The 26871-nt window shown below is 48.5% G+C and overlaps 1 protein-coding gene across 6 annotated transcripts in view; it reads left to right on the top strand.

Annotated features, from left to right (window-relative positions):
- The window catches only part of LZTR1 (leucine zipper like transcription regulator 1), a 277535-nt gene that overhangs the window by 181212 nt on the left and 69452 nt on the right, over positions 1-26871 (top strand). For all 6 annotated transcript variants that reach the window (XM_045017155.1, XM_045017157.1, XM_045017154.1 and 3 more), the window contains 3 exons: positions 1176-1271; positions 11811-11994; positions 12725-12894. In XM_045017155.1, coding sequence (XP_044873090.1) covers positions 1176-1271; positions 11811-11994; positions 12725-12894 — 450 coding nt within the window. The remainder of the gene's footprint in view (positions 1-1175; positions 1272-11810; positions 11995-12724; positions 12895-26871) is intronic.

The following is a 26871-nucleotide window of genomic DNA, read 5'->3' as shown; positions in this document are numbered from 1 at the left end:
GATACGTTTAGCTTCACACCACAGAATGGATGCAGTGTTGCTCTTCACTGCGGCATGTAGCTATGTGTACACTACACACTGCCGAAAGTGGTGTGCAATGTAGACATAGCCACAGTGACCAGCACAGAAGAGATATTTGCATATTCACAGCATATTTGTTGAAAAAGAAATAACTGTACAGTGGCTATGCCAGCCAACCCACAAAACTAGAGCACAAGGGGTCATCAATGGGGAAGATAATGTGATTCTGCTTCAGTAAGTGTACAGTATTCCGGTAAATTTGCAGACTGTCAGGAGAAGAGAACCTGTAAACTTAGAATCTGTAAGTCATTGAGACACGAATATGGAATCCCACTAAGCCATTTTGAGAGCGAAAGTGCTATGTAACAACTTAAGATAGATATGATAACTGTAGCTATATTGTGAAAAGTGATATTTAAGAACTCCAACTTCCAAGCTAGTGAATACCTTCTGAAAGATAATGGTCAACAGTTTTCAGTATCATGCCTCAAGTTTCCTAAAAGCCATTTTTTAATTATTGAAATTAAAACATTTTTCAGATTTTTTAATTATGGAAAAAACAATTTTGTTTCTTCTCCAATAATTAAAACAAAGACCAAACATGAAAGAAAAAAACTTCACTTTTTGGCCGAGAACAAGCATGAGAAATCTGAGCTCAAGAATAACTTTTTCAGAAAGCTAAAAGCACTTGAAAAGGCCACAAACTGCATTCCTATAAAAGCCTTTGCAGAGGATTCACAGAATGCTGTTAAATTGGTCCAAATATTAAGAGCAGCAGCAAACAAATGTTACTCTTATTTTGAAAAGAAAAAGACTCTAAACATCACAAATAACTACAGGCAACAGATCCCATGGTCACTTAACATAGTTATCACCCTTCTCCTCGGGGCTTATGATGAAAGAATCTCCTCAAGCAATTTTACTAAGTGTTTTGTAGGAAGAGAGGGTGGAATTTTGCCCACGGTGTGTACAGTAGACACTAATGGTCCCTTTGTTTGCTATCACAGTATGTTCTAATAGTTACAGTAAAATCATCATACCCTGGACCCAAACCTGGAAGGAGTGAAGGACCCTCCACTCCCACTGTCTTCCAGGATTATGCTATTTGTGAGTCCACTTATAACATGTTGTGCTTTCACACTCATTACTGACAGAAGGAAGACCGAGTCCGGGGACATGCAGCCATTGTCACAGCTCGCTGTAAGTGGCTAAGGAAGAAAATTATACAGGCAAGGGAGAGATTGAAACAGGCAAGTATTTCACAGAAATAGTCTTACTTAAACTGGCCAAATTTGAAAACAATTAGCAGACAAAGAATGATAAAAAAGATTGAAAATAGACTGAGATTTCCTATCTGTGATATAGACTTGTAGGGCCAATGGAGCAGTGCAAGGAGTTTTAGACTGGGCTTAACCAGTCTGCAGGATTCCCTCAACAAAGGGCATTGGGGGGGTGTTGAGGCAGGCAATGGGCATGATGGAAAGGGGCTGATGTGTGATGCACTCCACTGATCCTGTACTGTCTGAGTGGTTCCTATCAGGCTTTTTAGCTGGTGCAAGTTGGAACATCCCTGGGGCTGCTTTAACTTGGGAGGAGCCGAAGTGGCCCCCAAACAACCCAGGCTTAAGGAAGGTGTAAAGCTGGCTTAGAGCAGGCCTGTTGCCAAGAGGAGGCACTAAGGGGTGCTGCCTTCTCACTTGCTATTTATAGCTGTCTCAGCCAGAGCTCCCAGCACTGAACAGGGTGTTGAGGGAAAATCTCGGCACTTCTGCCATCCTGCCAGCAGTGGCTGCTGTGAGGCTGTGTCCCTTGCAAGGCAGCAGTCTCCACTCAATTTCTGCCACTGCTGTCTGCTGGAGACATCACCAGGGAGAACCAGATGCAGAGAAGGGGTCCACCAGGGGCAGAACTGCAGGAGGAGTCTGGGGAGCATGGGGAAAGGAGCCAAAGAAGCATATGGAGGGGGACAAAGGGAGGTAGGGCAGAGGTAAGGGAGCAGAAGGAGCTGATGCTCAAGGGGCATAAGGACCTGCAAGCAGTGGGGGAAGAAAGATGATAGGGGTGCAGTGGGCTGAAAGCAGAGTTATGGGGAAAGAAGGGGAAGGCTGTGATCATGGATGAGGGGATGAGAGTTGATACATTGACTTCAGTAGGGTTAAAGTCAAAGAGAGCCCAAAGGAGATGGAAGATCTGAAGGGAGAAGGAGAAAAAAGGAAGGGAGACCAAAGGCTGGGTCCCTGGGTTGGGAGGGGATACCATAGGAACGAGGAGGTAACCCCTTGTAATTTGGGGAGAGACTCCAGTGAGAGGTGGGAAAGACCCTGAGGATCCCAGAACTGTTGGGAGTGACTCCAGGGAAGACAGAGAGAAGAGGAGGACCTGCAGGGTAGTGATGTTGGGATTTCAACAAAGGGAGACACGATAGTGTGGATTACTCGAGGGAAGAGAAGAGGGTTCCCAGGAGAGTTGGGATAAGAGACTGCAGGAAGTAGGGAAAGAGCCTAGGAGACACAGAAGGGAGGAGAGAGTTCGTACATCCAAAGAGGGATAGAAAGATAGGGACTGCAGAGCAGGAAGACAGTGAGGCTGAGTATTGGAGCTAGTAGAGGGAAAAGAGAAGGGAGGAGGTCTGGGTGGAGGGAGAGATTCAGGTTCCATCTCTTTTTACATAGCCTCAGTCACCTTGTACCTAATCACCTCCCAGGCATTTAAAATCATCCTGTCTGCAACGTCATCACTAAGTATATCTGGGGAGGCCCAACTCCCTTTCACACAGTTTCCACAAACCAGCTCCGACCACTCTGTATGGTTCTTTCCTTTGAAGCCCAGTACTGGCAGAAAGCTGACCTGCTGCACTAACTCTGCAGCTAGTAGCAAATTCTAGTCTGTTCTACTCCTGCTGGCTGCCCATTACACTATGAAGTGGGGGCAGGAAAAGAGATGCCAAGGAGCAGCAGTCCTCTCCTCTCTGCCCATGGCAAGGTCCCCCAGGGTATATGAGGCAGGAGAAGGGAGATATATGCACAAGAGGTGTAGGAGTTAGCTTGATACACAGTCAACGTATCACATGTTAAGTAGATTACAAAATGGCTAACTGATAGATCTCAAAGTAGTTGTTAATGAGGAATCACCATTAGGGTTGTTTCTAGTGTGGTCCCTCAGGGATCGTTTTTGTGGCAAATACTATTCAATATCTTTATCAATGATCTGTATGAAAATATAAAATTGCTAGTAAAGAGACAGACTGGTGAAATGGTAATGATAGGGACAGGTCAGTTCTACAGAGAGACCTGGATTGCTTAGTAAACTGGGTACAGTCAAACAATGTGCATTTTAATAGGTCACACAATTATAGATCCTGTCTTTTGGAAAGCAGTAACTCAGAAAATTACTTAGGAGTCATGGTGGATAATCAGTTGAACATGAGTTCCCAGCATAATGCTGTGGCTCTGAGGGCTAATGTGATCTTTGGATGTGTAAACAAAGGAAATACTGAGCAAGGAGGAATTATAATCTCTGTGTACTGTGTTGGTGAGATCATTACTGAAATATAATGTCCAGTTCTGGTGTCCAAAACTCAAAAAGGATCTTGGAAGGGGGAAAAGGATTCAGAATGGAGCTACAGCTATGATTTGTGGTCTTTAAAACCTGTGCAACATAAAAGGCTGAAGAAGCTCAATCTATTCATCTTTTATTTATTATTTTAAGAGGCAACTTGATCACAGTATCATCAGAAATCTCCCTGTACAGGGAGATGGCTCTGTAATCTAGCAGAAAAAGACAAAACAAGATCCAATAGCTGGAAGCTGATGCTAGACAAATTCAGACTGGAAATAAGGTGCACTTGTTTATCAGTAAGGTGAAACAATCATTGGAACAACTTATTTAGAGATGTGATAGAGTATCTGTCACATGAAGTTTGAAAATCTAGATTGGATGTCTTTTTTTTTTAAGAGAGATGCCCTAGTTCAAGCACAAGTTCTCTTTTGAATGCTTGTCCATATTCCTATTTATGGGGCACATGCACCTGAGTTTGGAGTCTTTTGGCCAGCAGCATCCATTATGACCATACTGTGACAAAGTTCCTCCTCTACCTTGATGGGTCCTGTGCTTATTGGTGGATTTGCTCGCCTCACAGTTTTGCCCTGTGGGTCAGGAAACAGTCCAGAGACCTTCCCCTCTGGTAGAAGCCACAGTTCAGGTCAATTCCTCCTGTGTTTGATCAGGAGTTGGGAGGTTTGGGGGGAACCCAGGCCTGCCCTCTACTCTGGGTTCCAGCCCAGGGCCCTGTGGACTGCAGCTGTCTAGAGTGCCTTCTGGTACAGTTGCTTGACAGCTACAACTCCCTGGACTACTTCCCCATGGCCTCCTCCCAACACCTTCTTTGTCCTCACCACCAGACCTTCCTCCTGATGTCTGATAACATTTGTACTTCTCAGTCCTCCAGCAGTATGCCTACTCACTCTCAGCAGTATGCCTCTTACTCCCAGTTCCCCTCACACACTTCCTCTCCTCTGGCTCCCCCTGGCCTGACTGGAGTGAGCCCTTTTATAGCATCAGAGGGACCTTAATTAGAGTCAGGTGCTTAACTGCCTCACCTGACTCTTAGCAGGTTAATTGGAGTCAGGTGTTCTCATTAGCCTGGAGCAGCCCCTGCTCTGGTCACTCAAGGAACAGAAAACTGCTTATCCAGTGGCCAGTATATCTCCCTTCTACTACTCTGGGGTTCCCAACTGGCCTGGGTCTATCACAATACATATACCCTGGGTGACTTTGTAGCCTGCACCAAGGGCACAAAAAGGTGGAGCAGGGCAACCACCACTTGGTTCCTCTCACCATCTTCAAGGCAGAGCTGCTCATTGTCCATTCTATTAGGCAGTGCTGTCTTTCTTACAGTGTGTGTGTATGTGTCCCCACTTCCCAGCTATTTCCCAGTTAGTTAAGTTAGTATAGTTAATTAGGTAGTTTGCCCGTTGGCACTGTTAGTGAAATTCTGATAAGTTTCCTTTCACCAGGAAAATGTATTTTCCTTCCCTGGTACGGGGACGGCTAATGGTAAGCCCCCCAGATTTAAATACTTGCCCTTGTTCGAGGATGCTCTGCCTGTTAATGATGGGCACACAAGATGTTTGTTTTGCTTGAGAGAATTTCACAATCATTGGGAATGTTTGTATGTCCACTTCCAAGAGGACATTGAGATCTAGGGACACCTGTCTTCAGCTGTTTCTAATGGACAGATCCATGAGACCGGCTTCAGACCTCCCTACATGACCTGCCTGGCTCTAGAAGCACTCCTAGCTTGGGATCTAGTGCATTACAAGCCCCATTAGCTAAGGCTTCTGCTTTAAAGTCTGGTAAATCTGACACACTCCTCATGAAGAAGGGACAGGGTATGGAGAAAACAAGAGCTAGTTCTTCTTTGAATGCTTACTCATATCATTCCACATTAGGTGTGTGTGCTCGCCACATGCATTGATGCCGGAAGTTTTTCCCTCAGCAGTATCCGTAAGAGAGAGGCTCTGGCACTCTTTGGAGTGGCGCCTGCATGGCATGGTGTAAGGGGCGCCGCTGGCAATGGTGCACGAAACGTTCGCTGCTCTTACTAGTGTTGCTTAGTCTTCATTTGTATGAACTAGAGTTCTTGTAAAGTTAGTGTACATAATTAGTAATTGAGTTAGTTAGCCCAGCAGTAGTTAGAGTTTTGTTAGTCCCATTGGGGACTTAGCCAGGGGACAGGGCATGCCCCGATCCCCAGGCTATAAGCCCTGCGATCACTGCAAATGGCCCATGCCCATGAGCGAGCAGCATAGTAGCTGTCTCAGGTACCTTGGTGAAGGACACATAAGTGATAAGTGCTGAATCTGCAAGTCCTTTAAACCTAGGACCAAGAAAGAGCTTGAGATCAGACTCACTCTTGATGGAGTCGGCGCTCACTCCAGCTCTGGAACAAAGGTCAAACTTGGCACCCAGCACCATGGCATTGGTGTGTAGTACCCCATTGGTGCCGTCAATGAGCCAGCACTGATCCCCATCCATGGCCCCAGCCAAGAAGTTGAAGAAAGCTGGTAGGGAACTGTCTCCTACTCCCTGCAAGGGGAAAGACAGGGCTGGGGGCGAGCTAAGACCCGCAATGGGTGGCTCATCACCCCTGTCAGGAAGTCAGGCCTCAGCTCACATCGAGCGATGCAGCCCACCCCGTTCCTTGCCTGGAAGCCAGAGGTGAGCCTTCATCAGCTTCAGGTGCCTTTGACGTCTGAAGGGCTCCAAGCTGCGCAGGAAATCCTGATGCTCCCGGTACCGCCCACACTGGCCCTGGCATGCCCAGACCTCAGGGTAAGCCTGCCTTGGGACCTTTCCGTCCATCCTGGCCTCAGCGGTACTGCTCCCCATCGCGGGGGACATCCCGCCACCGTTCACCTGCTTGAAGCCATCATGCCTTGGATTTAGGGAGGCAAATGCTTTGGAGCCCGCTACAGTCACTGGACCTTGGGCACCAGCAGAGGGATTTGAGGCGGACTTCGCCGGTTATCTGGCGCAGACCTACGGAGGTACGCGCGCCTTAACAGGAATGTTGGGACTGGTCCTTTGCGTCACTGGAAAGCCGTAACAGATCCCGTGAACAATCGGAAGACCGCAGCTGTGGGCACTGCCAACGTTCCCCAAGACAGGTGTCACCATATGGGGGGAGATCCCCCAGGCGCCTGACCTATGATATCTGCAGGTCCTGGTCTTTGTCCCGGTACTGGTCTCGAAGCACGAGGCGTGGATTGCCAGTTTCCTTGTGGCGGATCTGATGAGCGCCGCCAGGCACCAAGGTCCCCACGAAAGTGCATGTCCTGCTTGAACCGGTCCTCCTCTAGATGTGAACGTGATTATCACCAAGCACAGAGTTGCCGCTCCAGTGGGTCTGGGTCACTGGGTAGCAATCGCTCCACATATGGCTCTGGTATGGAGCAAGGCTCCAAATTGGCGGGGCAGCCTCCCAGACCCTCAGTGCTGCCTGCATCATCGCTAGTGAAACCTGCCCCGTGGCCCCAGGCCCTGTGGACGGGCCTGTGGTACCCCCGGCACCAATGGGGGTTCACCCAGCCCTCTCAGCCTGCCCGCTCGGCATCAGGAGCCTCAGACAGGCCTGTGGCATCAATGACCAACCCCCTCCGGTGCCTGAGGCCCCGGGGGATAAGACCCCACAAGTCCATGTAGACCAAGGGGAATGGCAACCAGTGGTTGTTGTGGAACCCGTGGTACTGGCCGCTTCCTCGTTGTCACCGAACAAGGCCATCACGGAGCCCCCTCACCTAGTTCCTCCAGATGACACTAAGGCACACCAGGAGTTGTTAAAGAGGGACGCACCCAAGCTTGGCCTGCAGGCAGAGGCTGCAGGAAGTAGGGAAAGAGCCTAGGAGACACAGAAGGGAGGGAAGAGTTCGTACATCCAAAGAGGGATAGAGAGATAGGGACTGCAGAGCAGGAAGACAGTGAGGCTGAGTATTGGAGCTAGTAGAGGGAAAAGAGAAGGGAGGAGGTCTGGGTGGAGGGAAAGATTCAGGTTCCATCTCTTTTTACATAGCCTCAGTCACCTGATCCTCTCTAGGTTGTCCTCTGAGGCTCAGCAGTTGATTCAGGCCAGGCCCTGTTTGTGGTGCAGATGGACAAGAAGTTACATGGGCAGAAGGACTCCCGAACCACCCTAAAAACCCTAGGGCTCTACATTCCGGGCCCAGCACATACCGGTAAATGGTTCAAACCGCAACTTCCTCAGGGGCAAGAGAGCCAGCCCCGGCAGGACCCACCATACAAAAAGCCTAAGGGCTACAGATGGTGCACGAGCCACCCACCCCCACTCTCTGCCTAGTCAGACTTGACCTGCTCCGACCAAGGAACTAAAAAGTCGTTTTGAGGGTGCACCCAGGGGCAACCTACCAGTCTGTTTCCTGGATCCTATTTTCCCAATTTTTTGCAACCGCCTTTCCTCTCAGCATGGTCAGTGATAACTTCGGACCGCTGGGTCCTCAGTACAGTGACTCACAGCTACACCCTCCAATTTATTTCCACCCCTCCCCACCCCTTTTCAGGGACCCTTCTCATGAGAATCTTCTCAAGCAGGATGTTCAGAAGCTCTCACAGCAGGGGGCGGTGGAGGAGGTCCCGCCTCCTTACTGGAACACGGGTTTCTGTTCCCAGTATTTTCTGATCTCAAAGGCCAAGGGTGGTCTCCGTCCCATCCTGGATCTGCGAGACCTCAACAGATACCTAAGGAAGCTAAAGTTTTGCATGTTCTCCCTGGCCTCCATTATCCCCTTCCTGGATCTGGGAGACTGGTATGCCACCCTCAACCTGAAAGACTCATACGTTTACGTAGCGATCATCCCAGGACACAGACGCTTTCTCCGTTTTACGGTTGGCTCAGCCCACTACCAGTTTGCGGCCTTCCATTTGGCCTGGCTACAGCACCAAGGGTGTTCACCAAGTGTATGGCGGTAGTTGTGGCCTACCTCAGGCATCGGGGTATCCAGATTTCACGTACCTTGATGACTGGTTGGTCAAAGGCAGCTCCAAGGCTCAGGTCGAACGCGATGTCACTACACTACAAGCCATGTGCTGCTCCTTGGGACTACTGGTCAGCCACAAAAAGTCCACGTTATTTCCAGTTCAAATGATAGAATTCATCCGGGCTGTGCTCGACTCAACCCAGGCAACAGTGTTCCTGCCGTTAGACAGGTTTCAGGACCTGACAGACCTCATCGTGGAAGTGTCTGTATTTCCCCTGACAATGGCCAGAGTGCCTGTGCCTACTAGGCCACATGGCAGCTTGCACATACATGGTCTACCATGCCAGGCTCCACATGCGGCCCCTGCAGCAATGGCTGGCATAGACCTATTCCCAATCCAGGGGCCACCTGGAAAACACCATAACCATTCCTCCGGTGGTTCTCACCTTGCTGTGTTGGTGGACTGATTGCAAGAAGGTCCTGGAAGGAGTCCCGTTTGACAGTCCCACTCCATCTGTTGCGCTAATGTCGGACGCTTCGGACCTCAGTTGGGGGATGCACCTCGGACATCTCCGGACCCAGGGGATGTGGACCCTGGAGGAGACAACGTTACACATAAATTCAAGTTGCTCAGAGTGGTCTGGCTGGCCTGCGGGGTTTTCCTGCCACACCTGTGGTGTGAATCCTGACAGACAATTTGGCCTCAATGTTCTAGGAGCGTGCTCTCATGCCTGCCAGTCCCTCCCTGGAACCTTAATCTGGTCCTTTCCAAGCTTATGGAAAGCCCCTGGTCTCTTGCTCTCTCCTTCACCTCTCCTGGAAGATGGCGGTCCTGATGGCCATTACGTCGGCAAGGAGGGTGTCCGAGTTGAGGGCCCTAACCTCGGAACCTCCTTATACAATTTTTTATAAGGACAAAGTGCATCTCAGGCCACGCCCTAAATTCCTTCCTAAGATTTCCCACAATTTCATATGGGACAGGACATTTGTTTGCCAGTACTCTTTCCTAAACCACACACGGACCCGAGTCACCGTAGCCTGCACGCTCTGGATGTCCGAAGGGCCCTGGCGTTGTATTTGGAGCAAACTAAACCTTTCCGCAAGTCAATGCAGTTGTTTGTCACCATAGTCGATAGAATGAAAGGGCTTCTGGTCTCAGCACCACATATATCATCGTGGATTGCGGACTGAATCCGCACGTGCTACGAACTCGCCAAGGTTCCAGCCCCGGCGATCACGGCTCACTCGACGAGGGCACAAGCGTCCTCAACAGCTTTCCTGGCTCACGTCCCAATCCAGGAGATCTGTAAAGCAGCCACCTGGTCATTAGTGCACACATTCACAGCCCACTACACAGTCAACCAGCAGGGCTGTTCTTCAATCAATTGCTCCATGACTCCTACCCTCCTCCTATGGTAAGCTTATGAGTCACCTAATGTGGAATGGACGTGAACAAGCACTCAAAGAAGAAAAAATGGTTACCTATCTTTCGTAACTGTTGTTCTTCAAGATGTGTTGTTCATGTCCATTACACTTTCCACCCTCCTTCCCCTCTGTCGGAGTCTCTGGCAAGAAGGAACTGAAGGGGGGTCAGGTTGGCAGGGGTATATATGCACCAGCATAGAGGCGCCACTGTAGAGGCGCCCCTGCTGACCTGATGGGAACCACTAAGGGAAACGTTTCTGAGGTCCATGCACGCAGTGCGTGCACTCCTAATGTGGAATGGACGTGAACAACATGTCTCGAAGAACAACAATTACAAAAGGTAGGTAACTATTTTTTTAGGACACTAAAATCAATCAGGTTATTAAAAAAGAACTTTATTATAAAGAAAAAAGTAAAAGAATCACACCTGCAAAATCAGGATGGAAGGTAACTTTACCGGGTAATAAAAATATCTAAAACACAGAGGACTCCCCTCTGGCCTCAGCTTCACAATTACAAAAACAGAAATAAAACTACCTTTGTAGCATAGGAAAATTCACAAGCCAAAACAAAAGATAACCTACCGCATTTCCTTGCCTTACTTACAATTTCTGAAATTTTAGATGGATCATTCCAGGTTTGTTTTCAGGAGATGTACCTGCTTGGTCTCTCCATCCATCCGGAAACGGAACAAACAAAGAGAGCCACAAACAAATTCTCTCCCCCACTTTCCCCGTCTCCAGATTTGAAAATATCTTCTTTCCTCATTGGTCCTTCTGGTCAGGTGCCAACTAGGTGATTTGAGCTACTTAACCCCTTATAGGTAAAGCGATTCAGTACAGCTGCCAAGGAGGGATCTTATGCTACCCTTTTCTTTATATTTATGACAGAGCTGGTGCGGGATAGGTATGCCCTGTCACAAGGAGCTTCATAGATCATAAAACAATAGGGTTAGAAAGGAGCGCAAGGGTCATCTAGTCCAACCCATTGCTAAGATGCAGGATTTGTTCTGTCTAAACCATCCAAGACAGATGGCTATCCAGCCTCCTTTTGGACACCTCTGGTGAAGGAGATTCCACGAGCTTCCAGTAGCTTCAGCCAGGTGCTCACTTCTGGTGTGACCAGTGCTTCTGCAGGGAAGTGAAACGATCAGTCTGAGAATGTCTGGATTGTCTGTAGCACTTTGGGTTCCCAGGTCAGCACCAGGATGAGAGGGTAGGCTTTGTACGTCTGTTATGCTGAGATTGATAAGGGACAGAATGGCCAGGCAAGCTGGTTAAAGCAATCCCAGGGCTGCACTAACTTGCACCCCCTGCTGCCTTAGCCCTAATGGACATTGTGGTAGCTGGGAATCATCAGGGTGCAGGACTGTCTCAACCACACCTTCCCCTGCCTCTGATCTGCCTGAGATGCCTCCTGTGCCAGAGGATCCAAAGCTGTGGTGCTGTCTCTGTGTCTGTCAAGGGGGCCTGCTGTACCAGAGCAGTTTACTTGGAGGCCTTGCAGCCACTTTGCCCAGTGTACATGCAGTTGTGTACAGAGTGCAGAGGAGACTTTCCAGCACCCTATGGACCTCTTTGGAGGGAAAATGGTATACTTCATTGCTGAGCTCCATGGCTGAGGCTCTCTTTATTTTGAAATGCAGGGAAATTCAAGATAAATGTCACAAAACCAGTTCAGGGCATGAAGGGACCCAACTCCACAGGACATCTCCAGGAAGTACAATGCAAAGCCCCATGTATCACATCATAGTCTCACAAATGCACGCCCACAAACACAGTTTGTTCCTGGCAAACCAGCCCTTCTCAACCCCAGTCCCAGGGACACACCCAGACCTTTGCTTCTTTGTTTACTGTTTTTCTATCCCATTAGAAATCTAAGCAAGAGATTGAAGAAGAGGGACAAGCACTGTCCCAGAACGAGGGGATTTGTGGCAATGTCAAGCTGTGCTGCCTGCAACCCCTGCTGGAAGTGACAATCCGAGAAGCTGAAGCTCAACCCTTTGAGGTGCTCATGCAGTTCCTGTACACAGATAAAATAAAATACCCACGCAAAGGTAGGACAGCAGGAGGAGGACTCTGCAAACCAAACCTGGCCCACAAGGGCTTTTTAAAAAAAATATGAAAATTGAATATTAGCAATTTGTGAGCAAATCTTTATATTTATCACTGATGCACCCGCTGCTGGAATTCTGTGTCCAGTTCTGTTGTCCACAGCTCAAGAAAGATATTGAAAAATCAAAGAGGGTTCAGAGAAGAGCCACAAGAATTCTTAAAGGATTTGAAAACATGATATGTAGTCAGAGTCAAGGAGCTCATTCTATTTATCTTAACAAAGAGAAGGTTAAGGAGTGCCTTGATTACAGTCTATAAGACTTACATAGAGAAAAAATTTTAATAATGGACTTTTCAGTCTACCAGAGAAAGGTATAACACAGTGCAATGGCTGCAAGTTGAGCTAGACAAAGTCAGACAGGAATAAGGCATACATATTTAACCGAGTAATTAACCATTAATCAGTGACCATTTTAAAATCAAGATGGGATGGTTTCCTAAAAATCTCCCTTAGGAACTATTCTGGGGAAGCTCTGTGACCTGTGTTAAACAGGAGATCAGAGTAGATGATCATAATGGTAATCTCCCTTGGTTCTGCTATCCTAATTACTCGAGATGGCGTCAGAAATTGGGTTGAGTAAATTTCTGACCTCACTGGACATCTCTGAAGAACCTTATATTAGAAGCTCTCTAGAGCTGTGGGATGACACTGTTTCCCTTTGTGATGTACAGGTCATGTGCAGGATGTACTGCTTATCATGGATGTGTACAAACTAGCCCTGAATTTCAAGCTCTCGCGCCTGGAACAGCTCTGCCTCCAGTATATTGAAGCATCTGTAGATCTACAGAATGTGCTCATTGTGTGTGAAAATGCTAACAAGCTTCAACTGGATCAACTAAAGGTAAACACTGAATTTCACTAACAAGGTTACTGATAAAAAATTAAGAATTAAAGCTCAGTATAGTCAATGTAGACATTGACTCATGGACTAAACATATTATCATGTTGTTTTGTGGGTTTTAAGGCTTTGAAGTTGACATTGAAATTGGAGGTAGCAACTTAAACTTCCACCTGGGGCTCAGCACCAGCATTAAATTAGATTCCCTTCCTCCCTCTTCCTATGCCTTTAAGGCTTGGTCTACATTACAGAGTTTGGTTGACCTAGGGCAGCGTATGTTGACCTAACTCTGTAAGCGTCTACACTAAAATGTAGCTCCCACCAATATAAGTCACCCACTACAGCGACCTAATAACTCCACCTCTGCGAGAGGTGTAGGTAGATGTAATTAGAGTGACACAGTGCCCGTGTGGACACGCGTTACCTACATCTTCTGTTGGCTGTCAGCCCTGGGGAGTTCCAGATGTCAGTGCCCCCCAGTGCCCCACACAGTTAAATTGGTGGAAGCACTCCTGGTGAGAATGCGCACAGCTGACAGAAGGTGGACATGAACCACCACTTTAATTACTGTGGTGGCTGTACATCGATTTAATTTTGTAGTGTAGACATGCCCTAATGCAGCAGCTGGAACAGCTACTGCTCTAAAGACATTTCTTTACCTGAAATCCCTCTACAGTTCTTAGGTGGCTGTCATGGATTCCCAGAGTCTGATCTGTGTCTTAGCCTTTAACCAGTCTCTTGGGAGTACCCCTTTACTGTGCTGGACCCCTTGGATCCCCAGTGTTTTCCAGGTGCAGGACCATGGCTTCCACGACTTCACCTCTCTTTCTCTGTGGCTCTCTTCAGGGAGTCTAGCTGAGCCAGACTCCTGCAAGAGATATTTCTCCTTTCAGAGTGCAATGCTTTTAAGTAACTGCAGCAACACCAGGCAGCCTTTCCCCAGCAAGGTAACCTTTATTTGTCGCCTGGAGCACAGAAAGTCTTTGGGTTAGTATGAGAGTGGCAGACTTATGATAGAGTCCATATTGGTAGAACCAGGGCTTCATCCTGCTCTGCTTCCTCTGAGCTCTAGCCTCCTGTCAAGGATTCATGTTTGGTCATTGAGGTTCCCATTTTTTTTTTCTGGACCCTTCATTGCTTTGTGCCAATTCCAGCCAGCTCATGATGGCTCATTCTTGCCACCCCAGACAGCTACAGGATCCAAACCTCTCATGCGTCCTGCTCTGTTCCAGGAGAAGCATGTTAACTCTCTGCCTCCAGTGCAGTGAGGAGATGCATATAGTTTACAGAAATATTACAGAAAATTCACACATTTGTCACAGGAATTTCTCTCTCTTTACTAAAGTTTGTCTGGTTTCTTAAGCTCATTTCTTTTTCTCTGTTACTAGCTCTTCAAGTATGTGTCAGTGTAGTCCCACTGTAGGTGTGCACAAGCCTCATGTGCAGAAGATCAGATATTTTGAATAGCTCCCACACAATGGCGTAAAGGGTGGAGCAGCCACAACCCCCCTCAGATCCCCCTACTGCTTTAGCAAATCTCTGACCTGCAACTCTCTTCAGACACTTTAAGACAGATCTTTTAAGGTGCTTAGTGAAGAATTCTTATAATCAAATGTGTTCTCCAAAGTAAAGTGCTCCTTGCCAGCTCCCATGCCTTGTGACAGAGTTCAAACCCTGCCTGTCCTGCAATGAACTAATCCCTTTCATGGACAGACAAGCCAATGCCTCTCTTGCTTAGGAGAGAGTCACATCCTGAATAATTCCTTTGTGTGCAAGAACTTCTCCACTAGGACCTGCAAGTCTAGGAATGCATGGCTCAAGCTACATCTACTTGAGCAGTCCATACAGGTCACTTTGGCCCCAGATGTGATGATTATGACCAGAATGAGGATGGTTAAATTAACATCGACCAGTGATCCCTTGAGTACTCTTCGAACTCCAGGATCAGGCAGTGGAAATAAGGCAAAGAGGACACGGGCAGAATTGACACTGAGGATGTCAACTGCCTCTTAAGAGCTTGGCGCTATGCACCTTGGCATTGACAGACTTGGCATTGGTAAATCTGGTGCTGAGAACTTTGGCTTTCTTACTGACTGCCCCAACTCAGCGAGTAAAGCTGGCACTGCATCCACTTATAAACTGGACGCCCACTGATGTAGCCTGTCCAAGCATACACCTTGCTCCAAGACTGAGAGGAACTCCCAGGGGGAAGACATGGGATGTTTCTCCAAGGAAAAAACCCTTAAACAGTTGGGCAAAACAATGGACCTGCCACGATCCCAGTACCAATGCCTGTGATGAAGCCAAGAAAGTTAATCAGTTGGCCCCATTTGTTGTCAGTAGCTACCGGTGTGGTGCTCTGCTCTTGTTCGATGATTATAACAGTTGGCTGCGTGCGTGTTCCCTCTGTTTGCTGCCCCGGCTCTGCGCAGATAGCTGACACAGCAAACCCCGAGAGAACCCCCAAAGACCATAGACTCTAGTAAGGTACGAAGGAACCCGAGCCAGGTTTATTGTCAAACGAAGCACAGTAATAGTTTCCTATAGACTCTACAGGACATACTACAAATATGTGCCCCCTGGCAATGGACACAGCTCAGTCAGTGACGGGACTTTCCACTGCCCCCTAGGCTGGGTGCTCCGGGACCTACTTTTATACAGTTACAGGGCAGATTACTCATCCCTCCTGACGTATTGAGGTACAGCCTCTTAGCTCATTAGGGTGCTGTCTCCCTTTTGATCATGTTGTTCCAGACATACAGATCTATCCATCGTGCTGTCCTGTCTTTAAGATGCACCTGCCTGTTAAGAACATAAGAACGGCCGTACCGGGTCAGACCAAAGATCCATCTAGCCCAGTATCCTGTCTACCGACAGTGGCCAATGCCAGGTGCCCCAGAGGGAGTGAACCTAACAGGCAATGATCAAGTGATCTCTCTCCTGCCATCCATCTCCGTCCTCTGACAAACAGAGGCTAGGGACACCATTCCTTACCCATCCTGGCTAATAGCCATTTATGGACTTAACCACCATGGATTTATCCAGTTCTCTTTTAAACGCTGTTATAGTCCTAGCCTTCACAACCACCTCAGGTAAGGAGTTCCACAAGTTGACTGTGCGCTGAGTGAAGAAGAACGTCCTTTTATTTGTTTTAAACCTGCTGCCTATTAATTTCATTTGGTGACCCCTAGTTCTTATATTATGGGAATAAGTAAATAACTTTTCCTTATCCACTTTCTCCACATCACTCATGATTTTATATACCTCTATCATATCCCCCTTAGTCTCCTCTTTTCCAAGCTGAAGAGTCCTAGCCTCTTTAATCTTTCCTCATATGGGACCCTCTCCAAACCCCTAATCATTTTAGTTGCCCTTTTCTGAACCTTTTCTAATGCCAGTATATCTTTTTTGAGATGAGGAAACCACATCTGTACGCAGTATTCGAGATGTGGGTGTACCATCGATTTATATAAGGGCAATAATATATTCTCAGTCTTATTCTCTATCCCCTTTTTAACGATTCCTAACATCCTGGTTGCTTTTTTAACCGCCTCTGCACACTGCGTGGACATCTTCAGAGAACTATCCACGATGACTCCAAGATCTTTTTCCTGATTCATTGTAGCTAAATTAGCCCCCATCATATTGTATGTATAGTTGGGGTTATTTTTTCCAATGTGCATTACTTTACATTTATCCACATTAAATTTCATTTGCCATTTTGTTGCCCAATCACGTAGTTTTGTGAGATCTTTTTGAAGTTCTTCACAGTATGCTTCGGTCTTAACTATCTTGAGCAGTTTAGTATCATCTGCAAACTTTGCCACCTCACTCTTTACCCCTTTCTCCAGGTCATTTATGAATAAGTTGAATAGGATTGGTCCGAGGACTGACCCTTTGGGAACACCACTAGTTACCCCTCTCCATTCTGAGAATTTCCCATTAATTCCTACCCTTTGTTCCCTGTCTTTTAACCAGTTCTCAATACATGAAAGGACCTTCCCTTTTATCCCATGACAGCTTAATTTACGTAAGAGCCTTTGGTGAGGGACTTTGTCAAAGGCTTTCTGGAAATCTAAGTACACTACATCCTGTTCCTTGTTATGTCTATGGAGTGTCCTTGTATCAGGCTGTCCAGGTGCCATCTTGGCACAAGTTCCTCTTATTAGCCCTTATGTGTGAACACACCTGCTTCTAACAACCCTCTTCTCGCCAATTTCTGTGAGTGAGGCCTGCCTCTGGCTCACAGCCCAGCTTTTGCTTAGCAGTGCCTGGAAGTTCTTTGGTTCAGGCTTCAGGCCTCAGACTAGGCCTCTGACACAAGAGTTTATATTTCAGGGCCTCATCTTACTATGATGAGATAACCGGCTCTGTGGATGAGGGGAAAGCAGCGGATGTGCTATTTCTGGACTTTAGCAAAGCTTTTGATACAGTCTCCCACAATATTCTTGCCAGCAAGTTAAAGAAGTTTGGGCTGGATGAATGGACGGTAAGGTGGATAGAAAACTGGCTAGATGGTCGGGCTCAACGGGTAGTGATCAATGGTTCCATGTCTAGTTGGCAGCCAGTATCAAGTGGAGTGCCCCAAGGGTCGGTTCTGGGGCCGGTTTTATTCAATATCTTCATTAACGATCTGGAGGATGGTGTGGACTGCACCCTTAGCAAGTTTGCAGATTACACTAAACTAGGAGGAGTGGTTGATATGCTGGAGGGTAGGGATAGGATACAAAGGGACCTAGACAAATTAGAGGATTGGGCCAAAAGAAATATGATGAGGTTCAACAAGGAGAAGTGCAGAGTCCTGCACTTAGGACGGAAGAATCCCATGCACTGCTACAGACTAGGGACCGAATGGCTGGGCAGCAGTTCTGCAGAAAAGGACCTAGGGGTTACGGTGGACGAAAAGCTGAATATGAGTCAACAGTGTGCCCTTGTTGCCAAGAAGGCTAATGGCATTTTGGGTTGTATAAGTAGGGGCATTTCCAGCAGATCGAGGGATGTGATCATTCCCCTCTACTCAGCACTGGTGAGGCCTCATTTGGAGTACTGTGTCCAGTTTTGGGCCCCACACTACAAGAAGGATGTGGATAAATTGGAGAGAGTCCAGCGGAGGGCAACAAAAATGATTAGGGGGCTGGAGCACATGACTTATGAAGAGAGGCTGAGGGAACTGGGATTGTTTAGTCTGCAGAAGAGAAGAATGAGGGGGGATTTGATAGCTGCTTTCAACTACCTGAAAGAGGGTTCCAAAGAGGATGGATCTAGACTTTTCTCAGTGGTAGAAGATGACAGAACAAGGAGTAATGGTCTCAAGTTGCAGAGGGGGAGGTTTAGGTTGGATATTAGGAAAAACTTTTTCACTAGTAGGGTGGTGAAGAACTGGAATGGGTTACCTAGGGAGGTAGTGGAATCTCCTTCCTTAGAGGTTTTTAAGGTCAGGCTTGACAAAGCCCTGGCTGGGATGATTTAGTTGGGTTTGGTCCTGCTTTGAGCAGGGGGTTGGACTAGATGACCTCCTGAGGTCCCTTCCAATCCTGAGATTCTATGATTCTATGATTTAGATTGAATATCAGGGAAAACTTCCTACCCGGGGTGAAAGTAGGGGCTGGGCTGGGGCCGGCTCTGGCCCCCAGAAGGGGCGGGGCCTCAGGCGGAAGGGGCAGGGATGCAGGGGTCAAAGCCAGCTCTGGCCTGACCTGTACCGGTAAGGGGCTCCGGCAGCAGTTTAAAGGGCCCAGGGCTCGGCCACTGCTACCACCCCGGGCTTTAAACCGCTGCCGGAGCCCCAGCTGCCGCTGCTACCTCCCCTGCCTCTACCACCCCGGGCCCTTTAAATAGCCGCTGGAGCTCTGAGGTAGCAGCAGCAGCTGGGCTCCAGCAGCTATTTAAAGGGCCCAGGGCAGTAGAGGCAGTGAGGCTCTGGTGGCAATTTAAAGGGCTCCAGCTGCTGCTGGGAGCCCCAGGCCCTTTAAATTGCCACCTGGGGAAGCTGAGGTGGCATACCGGGGCGTACCAGCTTACTTTCACCTCTGTTCCTACCTCTAAGAACAGTAGGACGATGGAACAGACTTCCTAGGGAGCTTGTGGAATCTCCTTCACTGGAGGTTTTCAAAAAGAGGCTGGATAGCCATCTGTCTTGGATGGTTTAGACGCCGTATATCCTGCATCTTGGTAGGGATTACAGATGATCTTTGTGGTCCCTTCTAACCCTATGGTTCTATGATTCTGTGTTTCTAACCCCAACTCTGCTATTCGCCTGCCATCTGCAACTTGTGCCTGACTCCGACTTTCTGATATTCTGACCCAGCTTGACCCTGATCCTGCAATCTGCCTGCAAGTTAGTTCCTGACCCTGATTTCCTGGCATTCTGACCTGGCTCATGTCCAACTCATCTCCTAACTGCAATTTAGCAGCTGACCAGTGAACGCAGGCTGCCTGTGACTTGGCCCTGACAGCCAGCAGGCATTAAAGGGCCCATAAGGTAACTTCAGACAGACACCGTATCATCCACATCATCAAGATTATTCCAGAAAGAGAAGATCTGGATCTAGTTTTACCCAACCAGCCTGTCCTCTACCTTTGGGCAGGCAATCTGTTTGACTTGCTTATCAAGGGATGTTACCTAATCTATGATTGTGTATTAATTATATTGATTACTTAAGAATTCCCAGTTGTCACTTTGAGGTTTGACAGGTTCTTGTCCCAAGATCAGGCCCAGTATTATTAAAATCACTGTTCAGTGGGAACCCCAGTGTGCATGGTCACACTTTAGGAACCTTTCTGTATTTGCAATAGTTTTATTAATACATTTAGCAAGTCACAAACACTCTTACCCAGCAAGGTAGGTAGAGATACAGAATGTACATCTAAATATCCGCACACTTACATCATCCCTTGCAGCATAACCTGAAATGTTAGCCATTGTCTTCTTCATCACCATCATCTTCCTCATCACCATCGCCAGTGGCCATCATCCCGGCACCTCCCAAGGGTTACATCTTTCCCTCCCAGGGCCGGCTTTACCATTTTTGCTGCCCCCAAGTGCCTGAACTGCCGAAGCAAAAATAAAAAAAAAAGGCCTCCCGGACTGTGCCGCCCCAAGAATGGATGGAATGCCACCCCTTAGCATGTGCCGCCCCAGGCACGTGCTTCCTCTGCTGGTGCCTGGAGCCGGCCCTGGGCCCTGTTTCCTCCTCAAGCACACAGGCTGGAATACAATTTTTATGATATGTTATGCTGATGCCAGTATGCCTAATGCATATTCAGTAGGGGTTTCTTCCCTCTTTATTATTTGTATTTCCTCACCCTACTAAAGTTGGGTTGCCCTGCTCCTGTATGTTGGTATATTAACAATCTCAACTTATTATCATAATGTCAGTTCATTGCTTGGCACTCCTGTGGTCAGACATCTGCAGATGTTCCTATCCTATGATAGGATGTTCCTATCCTATCCTATCCTATGATTCTATGATACTACACCATTCAGTCCTTCAGTACTGTCTTTCAGTGAGGAGATATATTCCTCCTGTCTGTTGCCGATGTATCCCTTCTCGCTGACATTGAACAGAGATCTTTCTTCCCTGCCATTGGAGAATGACCTCAAGGAGGATATTGGGGAGCCCAAATTCAGAGCACCACCTCAACCAGCTCTGGAGTGGCATGGGCCAACCAGCCCCAACCTGGTCAATACCCATAAATATGCCACCTTGTTTGGCTGTATTGACCTTACTGTGGACCATCCTCCCACATGTGAAGGAGTAGTTTAGCCTCTCCTACATGCAGAAAAAGGAATGGATCATGCTTGTTGATGGCTTCGCTGACTAGTCCATCCACAGTGGAATGAGAGGTGGGCCCACAGGAACAGGAGATGATAGAGAGACAACAGTGAGCACCGTCATCCCCCAAGGAATCCTCCTCACCACCAGAGAAGGAAGAGACACCAGCCCCCACCCTGGCTAGATGATTCTAAAGCCTTCCTGGACCTCCTGACCTTAATTGTGGAGACCCTGGATACTGAGGCTTGGACTACACTATCAATTTATACCTAACGTAGTTATCCCAACCTCACCCCCAGTGTAAACAGTACTATGTTGATGGGAGGGCTTCTCCTGTCACCATAGCTACCCCTCTCGGGAGGTGGAGTACCTACACTGATGGGAGAAGCTCTTCACTAAGTGCTACAGTGGGATGTAAACCTTAACACGCTTAAAACCGCTTTCACCAAACAAGGACACTCCACTAGAGAAGTAGATTGCATCGTGGAACGGACTACCCAAATACCCCAAGAGAACCTGCTTCAAAACAGAAATAAAACCCCCTCTGACTACACACCCGTAGTTGTCACCTACCATCCCGCACTGGAACCCATATGAGATAGCATTAAAGCCATACTCTATGGGTACCACATCCTGAAAGAAATATTTTCTGAACCCCTCTTCTGGCCTTCAAACAACCGCGCAGCTTCTCCAAACTCATCATTAGAAGCAAGCTCCCCACAGACCAGAACACATCAACTCAAATCTTTACCCGACCCCTGCCAGAACAATAGATGCAAAACCTGTAGACATATCTCCATGGTTACAATGAATGACACCCCCTCCCCAACACAACTTTCAAGATCTGAGAGTCCTGCAACATGTGTCATACCTCATCCGATTCACTAAATGCCCCAATAACAACTATGTGAGTGAAACGAGGCACTATGCTCTCGAATGAGCTAACAGAAAAATCATAAAAGAGAAAAACACCACATGGGTGAACACTTTTCAGAAAATGATCACTCTATCTGACTTCTCAGGAAATCTGCACATCTTCAAAAGAGACTCCTAGGAGCTTAAATTTATAACTTTGCTAGACCCTAAAAATCATGGACTAAATAGGACTCTAGATTTATGGCTTATTACAACAATCCCACTAACAACCCACTAACAACCCCTCCAACAAGTTGCCTTCCCCCCAGCCATTCCCCCCATGACTGAAGGGTTGTTAACAGGGCAATTAACCTTTAATGGTCCCTTGCAATATGATATCCAGAAATAGACCTGTATGCCACAGACCAGAACAAGAAATTCCATGTCTTTTACTCCAGAGGGGTTTTGAGTCCAGGCTTTCTGTAGTCTCATAGGCACAGGGGGTCATGTATGCCTTCTGCCAATCCATTTAAGACCAGGGATCCTGAGGAAACTCAGACAAGGTTCAGCCTCAGTTATTATACTAGACCCAGCTTGGCCTAGACAGTTCTGATACTCTGAGCTGATGAACCTGTCAACACAGCCTCTGTCTATCTCACATGATTTTGCAAAATAGAAGTGAGATCTTTCACTTCTTTCATCATTACATCTGACAGTGTGGTTGTTGGCTGATTAACTGCCATTGAAAGGAGCTGTTCAAATGAAGTCCAGAACAGTTTGGTACAGATCACAGGGGTGGTAAAACTTTTTGCCCCGAGGGCCACATCTGGGTGCGAAACTATATGGAGGGCCGGGTAGGGAAGTCTGTGCCCCCCAAACAGCCTGGCCCCCTATGTGCCCCCTCCCACTTTCTGCCCCCTGACTGCCCCCCTCAGAAGCCCGCACCCATCCAACCCCCCCCCCCGCTCCTTGTGCCCTGACCGCCCCCTCCTGGGACCCCTGCCTCCCCCAGACCCCACCCCCTATCCAACCCCCCCTGCTCCCTGTCCCCTGACTGCCCCAACCCCTATCCACACACACCCCTCGACAGGCCCCACGGGACCCCACTCCCTATCCAATCCCACCCTGTTCCCTGTCCCCTGACTGCCCCCTAGGACCCACTGCCCCATATCCAACCCGCTGGCCCTGGTCCCCTTACCATGCCGCGCATACTGCTGTGCTGCCCGGCATGAGTGCGCAGCCCCGCTGGCCAGAGTGCTGCCTGCGCGGCGGCGTAGCTGCAGCGGAGGGAGGACAGCGGGGGAGGAGCCGGGGGCTAGCTGCCCGACCAGAAGCTCAGGGGCCGGGCAGGACGGTCCCGCGGGCCATAGTTTGCCCACCTCTGACATAGCAGAAAAACCTCTACTATACTGAATTATGCAGCAAAATGGAAAAGGTTTTCTATTTAGGCACCAGAACATTTCCCTTGTCAGTTCCTGTTTCTGCTACTCAGGACTGTCTGCTAGCTCTAACACATTTGGGACCATCCATCAGATCCATAAGAGTACATTTAGCAGTAATAGCTGCACATCATCTTCCGTTCAGGGTTATACTGTATCTTCCCACCCTACAGTTGCTAGATTCTGTAAGGGTCTCATTCATATTTTTCCCCCCAGACCAAGGGCCTCCTCCTTCCTGGGACCTCAACACAGTGTTAACCATTTAATGGGACCTCCTTTTTAGCCACAAGCAACCTGCTCTTTTTATCAACTGTCTATGAAGACTGCTTACATCAACTCATAGGGTAGGGGACATACAAGCCCTTATGGCTGGTCCAGCTGACATGATCTTCCATAAAGATAGGCCTCACCCCAAATTCCTGCCTAATATTGTTTCTGATTTTCATTTAAATCAGTTGCTTCCCTGCCCAATTTTCTCCCTCAATCTCTACTCTCAAACCAGGGGGGAAGCCAAATGGCACACCCTTTGACATAGTAGGGCTGTAACATACTACCTGGACAGGACAACATCCTTCACGAGGTTCCACAGAGTGTGTATAGTCTTTGCAGATAGGGTTAAGGGTCAAGCCATTTCCACCTAAAGGTTGTCCAAATTGTTATCTAACTATATTAGATCCTGTTATGAAGTAGCTAGGGGTAGATTTCACTGGGATGTTTTGGGGTTCACCCAGGCCAGTCAGGGGTTCAGTCAATATCTGCCTTTTAACCCTGGGTGTCTTGTGACTCTGCAGCTTTGGTCCAGAGCTCTGACCCCAACAGCCCGCCAGCAGCCCACAAGGCTCACTCTGGCTTTGCCCAACTTGGTTACTTCTTGCAGCCTGCGTTTAGGACCCTTCCAACCCTGAATCCACCTCAAAGTCATCATCCTTCAGGGTCCATTCCCTCTCACTGAGTCCTCAGAAAGAGTATTAGGTTCCCTGCCTCTCCAGAGACAGTGCAACACTCCAGCCTGTCAGCTTCCTAGAGGCACACACTCACTGCACTTACCCAGGGCTGATGAAAGCAAAATGAGTTTAACCAAAGAGCCTGGATTAAGTGATACCAAGTAAAAGAAATAAAGGTAGAGATGGTTATAAGCAAATAAAAGTGAAAACATGCATTTAAAAGTCTAAAACTGAATCTACCAAAGTACAGTCTTTATTCAAGATGATCTCTCTCACCTCCAGTCTTCTTTCAAGCTTTTCACAGGTTGGCCTGGCCAGGACACATCTCACAGCTCAAATTGCTTGGTTTCTTTGAGTCTTTAAAGTGAAGCATCAAGATCAGGGTGGGCAAACTTCTTGGACTGAGGGCCACATCTGGGTGGGGAAATTGTATGCAGGGCAGGGGGTGGGAGTGTGGGGTGTGGGAGGGGGTGCAGTGTGCAGGAAGGGGCTCAGGGCAAGGGATTGGGGCAGAGGAGGGGTGTGGGGTGTATGAGGGGGCTCAGGGCAGGGGGCTGGGGTGCAGGTGGGGTGCAGGGTGTGGCAGGGGGCTCAGGGCAGGGGGTTGGGGTGTGGGGTGCGGCAGGGCACTCAGGGCAGGGGGTTGGGGTGCAGGAGGGGTGCGGGCTGTACGAGGGGGCTCAGTACAAGGAGTTGGGGTGCAGTAAGTGTGCAGGGTGCAGGCAGGGGGCTCAGTGCAGGGAGTTGGGGGTTCGGGCTCAGGCCTGATGGCACTTACCTAAAGCAGCTCCGGGGTGGCAGCGGCACGCACGGGGGCCAGGGCAGGCTCCCTGCATGCCTGCCCTGTCCCCGGCCCCACGCCGCTCCAGGAAGCGCTGCGGTCTGTGGGGTGGGGGGGGGAGGGCTCTGCATGCCTCCAGGTACCACCCCCGAAGCTCCCATTGGTTCCCCATTCCCTGCCAATCAGAGCTGCGGGGAGCAGTGCCTGGAGGCAAGGGCAGTGCACGGAGCCCTCTGCCCCCCCACCCAGGGGTTGCAGGGACGTGGTGATAGCTGCTTCTGGGAGCAGCATGGGGCCCGCGGCGCCACGGGGGGCAATCCCGCTGGCCAGATCCAAAGCTCTGAGGGGCCAGATCCAGCCTGCGGGCAGTAGTTTGCCCACCCCTGATCAAGATGAAGTCTCTGTCCCTTATATTCCCAAAATTGTTTTTGTTCTAAAAGTTAGGATGGCCTCCTGGAGATTCAGTCTCCTGTCTCTCTCAGGGATGCAAGAACTATGTTAATTCTGTCTCCTGAGTTCAGTCTCAGGTTAACCCCCACTTGATTTAGCTTGATGGTTTTGTTTAGTGCTAATATGTAAATTAGGACTAAACAAATTCCTTTGTCTAAGACAAATTTGTTTATCGGCTTTACCTAGGCTAGGCAATCTGGTCTTAAACATGCTCTAATAACATAGAGAGCATTTATAATTTCATATATAATGTTACATATGTTTCACAATCATAGGTGCCGACTTCCCCTCGACCCTCCTGGCCCCGCTTCTTCCCGCCCCTGCACTGCCCTTGCCCCACCCCCATTCCACCCCATCCCCAAAGTCCCTGCCCCACCCCACCTTTTCCCACCCCAGCCCTGCCCCCTTCCCACCCCCATTCCACCCCCTTCCCCCAAGTCCCCGCCCCTGCCCTGCCTCTTCTCGGCCTCCTCCCTGGAGCACGCTGCGTCCCCACTCCTCCCCGTCCCTCCCAGAAAGTCCTAAGTGCCACCAAACAGCTGTTAGGCAGTGGGCAGCTGGAAGCACTGGGAGGGAGAAGGAGGAGCGGGGAACTGTTGCGCTCGAGGAAGGAGGAGAAGGAGGTGAGGAGGGGGGAGCTTGGCTGCCAGTGGGTGTGGAACACCAGCTAATTTTTCCCTATGGGTGCTCAGGGAGAAGAGTTGGGGTGCAGTAAGGGTGTGAAGTGCAGGCAGGGGGCTCAGCGCAGGGAGTTGGGGGGTGGGGTGCAGGAGGGGTTCGGGCTATGTTCACAATTACATTATTGACCAAAGTGGTGTTAGCTTTCAAGGCATATTTTGTACAAATATTATTGCAAGACTGCGTAGGATGTGAATACAGATGTGCCTTGGGTCACATTCACTCGTGCTCATGAGAGCTCATTCCACTAGAGCTCAGGCAGTTTCTTCAGCTTCTCTACGAAACATCTCTTTTTCAAAATTTGCAGGTCAGCGACATGGGGATCAGTCCACACTTTTACCATCACTCTTCCTTAGTTGAAACTTCAAGATCAGACACCCACTTTGGTAGAACTGCCTTGCATTCATTATTTAAATAGGACTCCAAGAACCCACTGTAAGGTCACTGTTTGATAGTCATCAGAAGTGGAATCTGTGTGGACAGTCACTTAAAGAAAAAGGAACAATTATTTACCTTGTAACACACCTTCAAGGTGTGTTATTCACATGGCTTACATGATCCACTTCCTTTCCTGTATCTACTATTTCCTACTCTTCTGGGATTGTATATTGACAAAGGAACTGCGGGATTGTTAGGTCTGCTCTGGCCTTTATGAGTACATTTACACTGCAATAAAAGATCCCTGAATTAGGCTCAGGGGCTTGGGCTGTGGGGCTATAAAATTGCAGCGTAGAAGTTTGGGCCTGGGCTAGAGCCTACGCTCTGAGACTCTGTAAGAGGGGAGGCCTGGGCTCTACCTTGAGCCTGAATGTCTGCACTGCCACTTTTAGTCCCCATAAGCCTGAGTCAGTTGATCCAGGCTCTGAGACTTAATTCTGTGGGTTTATCATTGCAGTGTATGTCCTCAGGTGTGAGGCATGAGAGTATCCAGGTCACAGACGCAGCCCCAATGGATACTGTTGGCCAAAAAGAATCAAATTTCACACATACAGGGTGCATGTGCCCCAGAAATGAAATCTAGGTAGACAACACATCTTTAAGAACTACATTTACTGTAT

The sequence above is a fragment of the Mauremys mutica genome, chromosome 4 (genome assembly GCF_020497125.1).
Source record: "Mauremys mutica isolate MM-2020 ecotype Southern chromosome 4, ASM2049712v1, whole genome shotgun sequence".
Lineage (NCBI taxonomy): Eukaryota > Metazoa > Chordata > Testudines > Geoemydidae > Mauremys > Mauremys mutica.
This window is presented reverse-complemented; position numbering and strand designations above follow the sequence as displayed.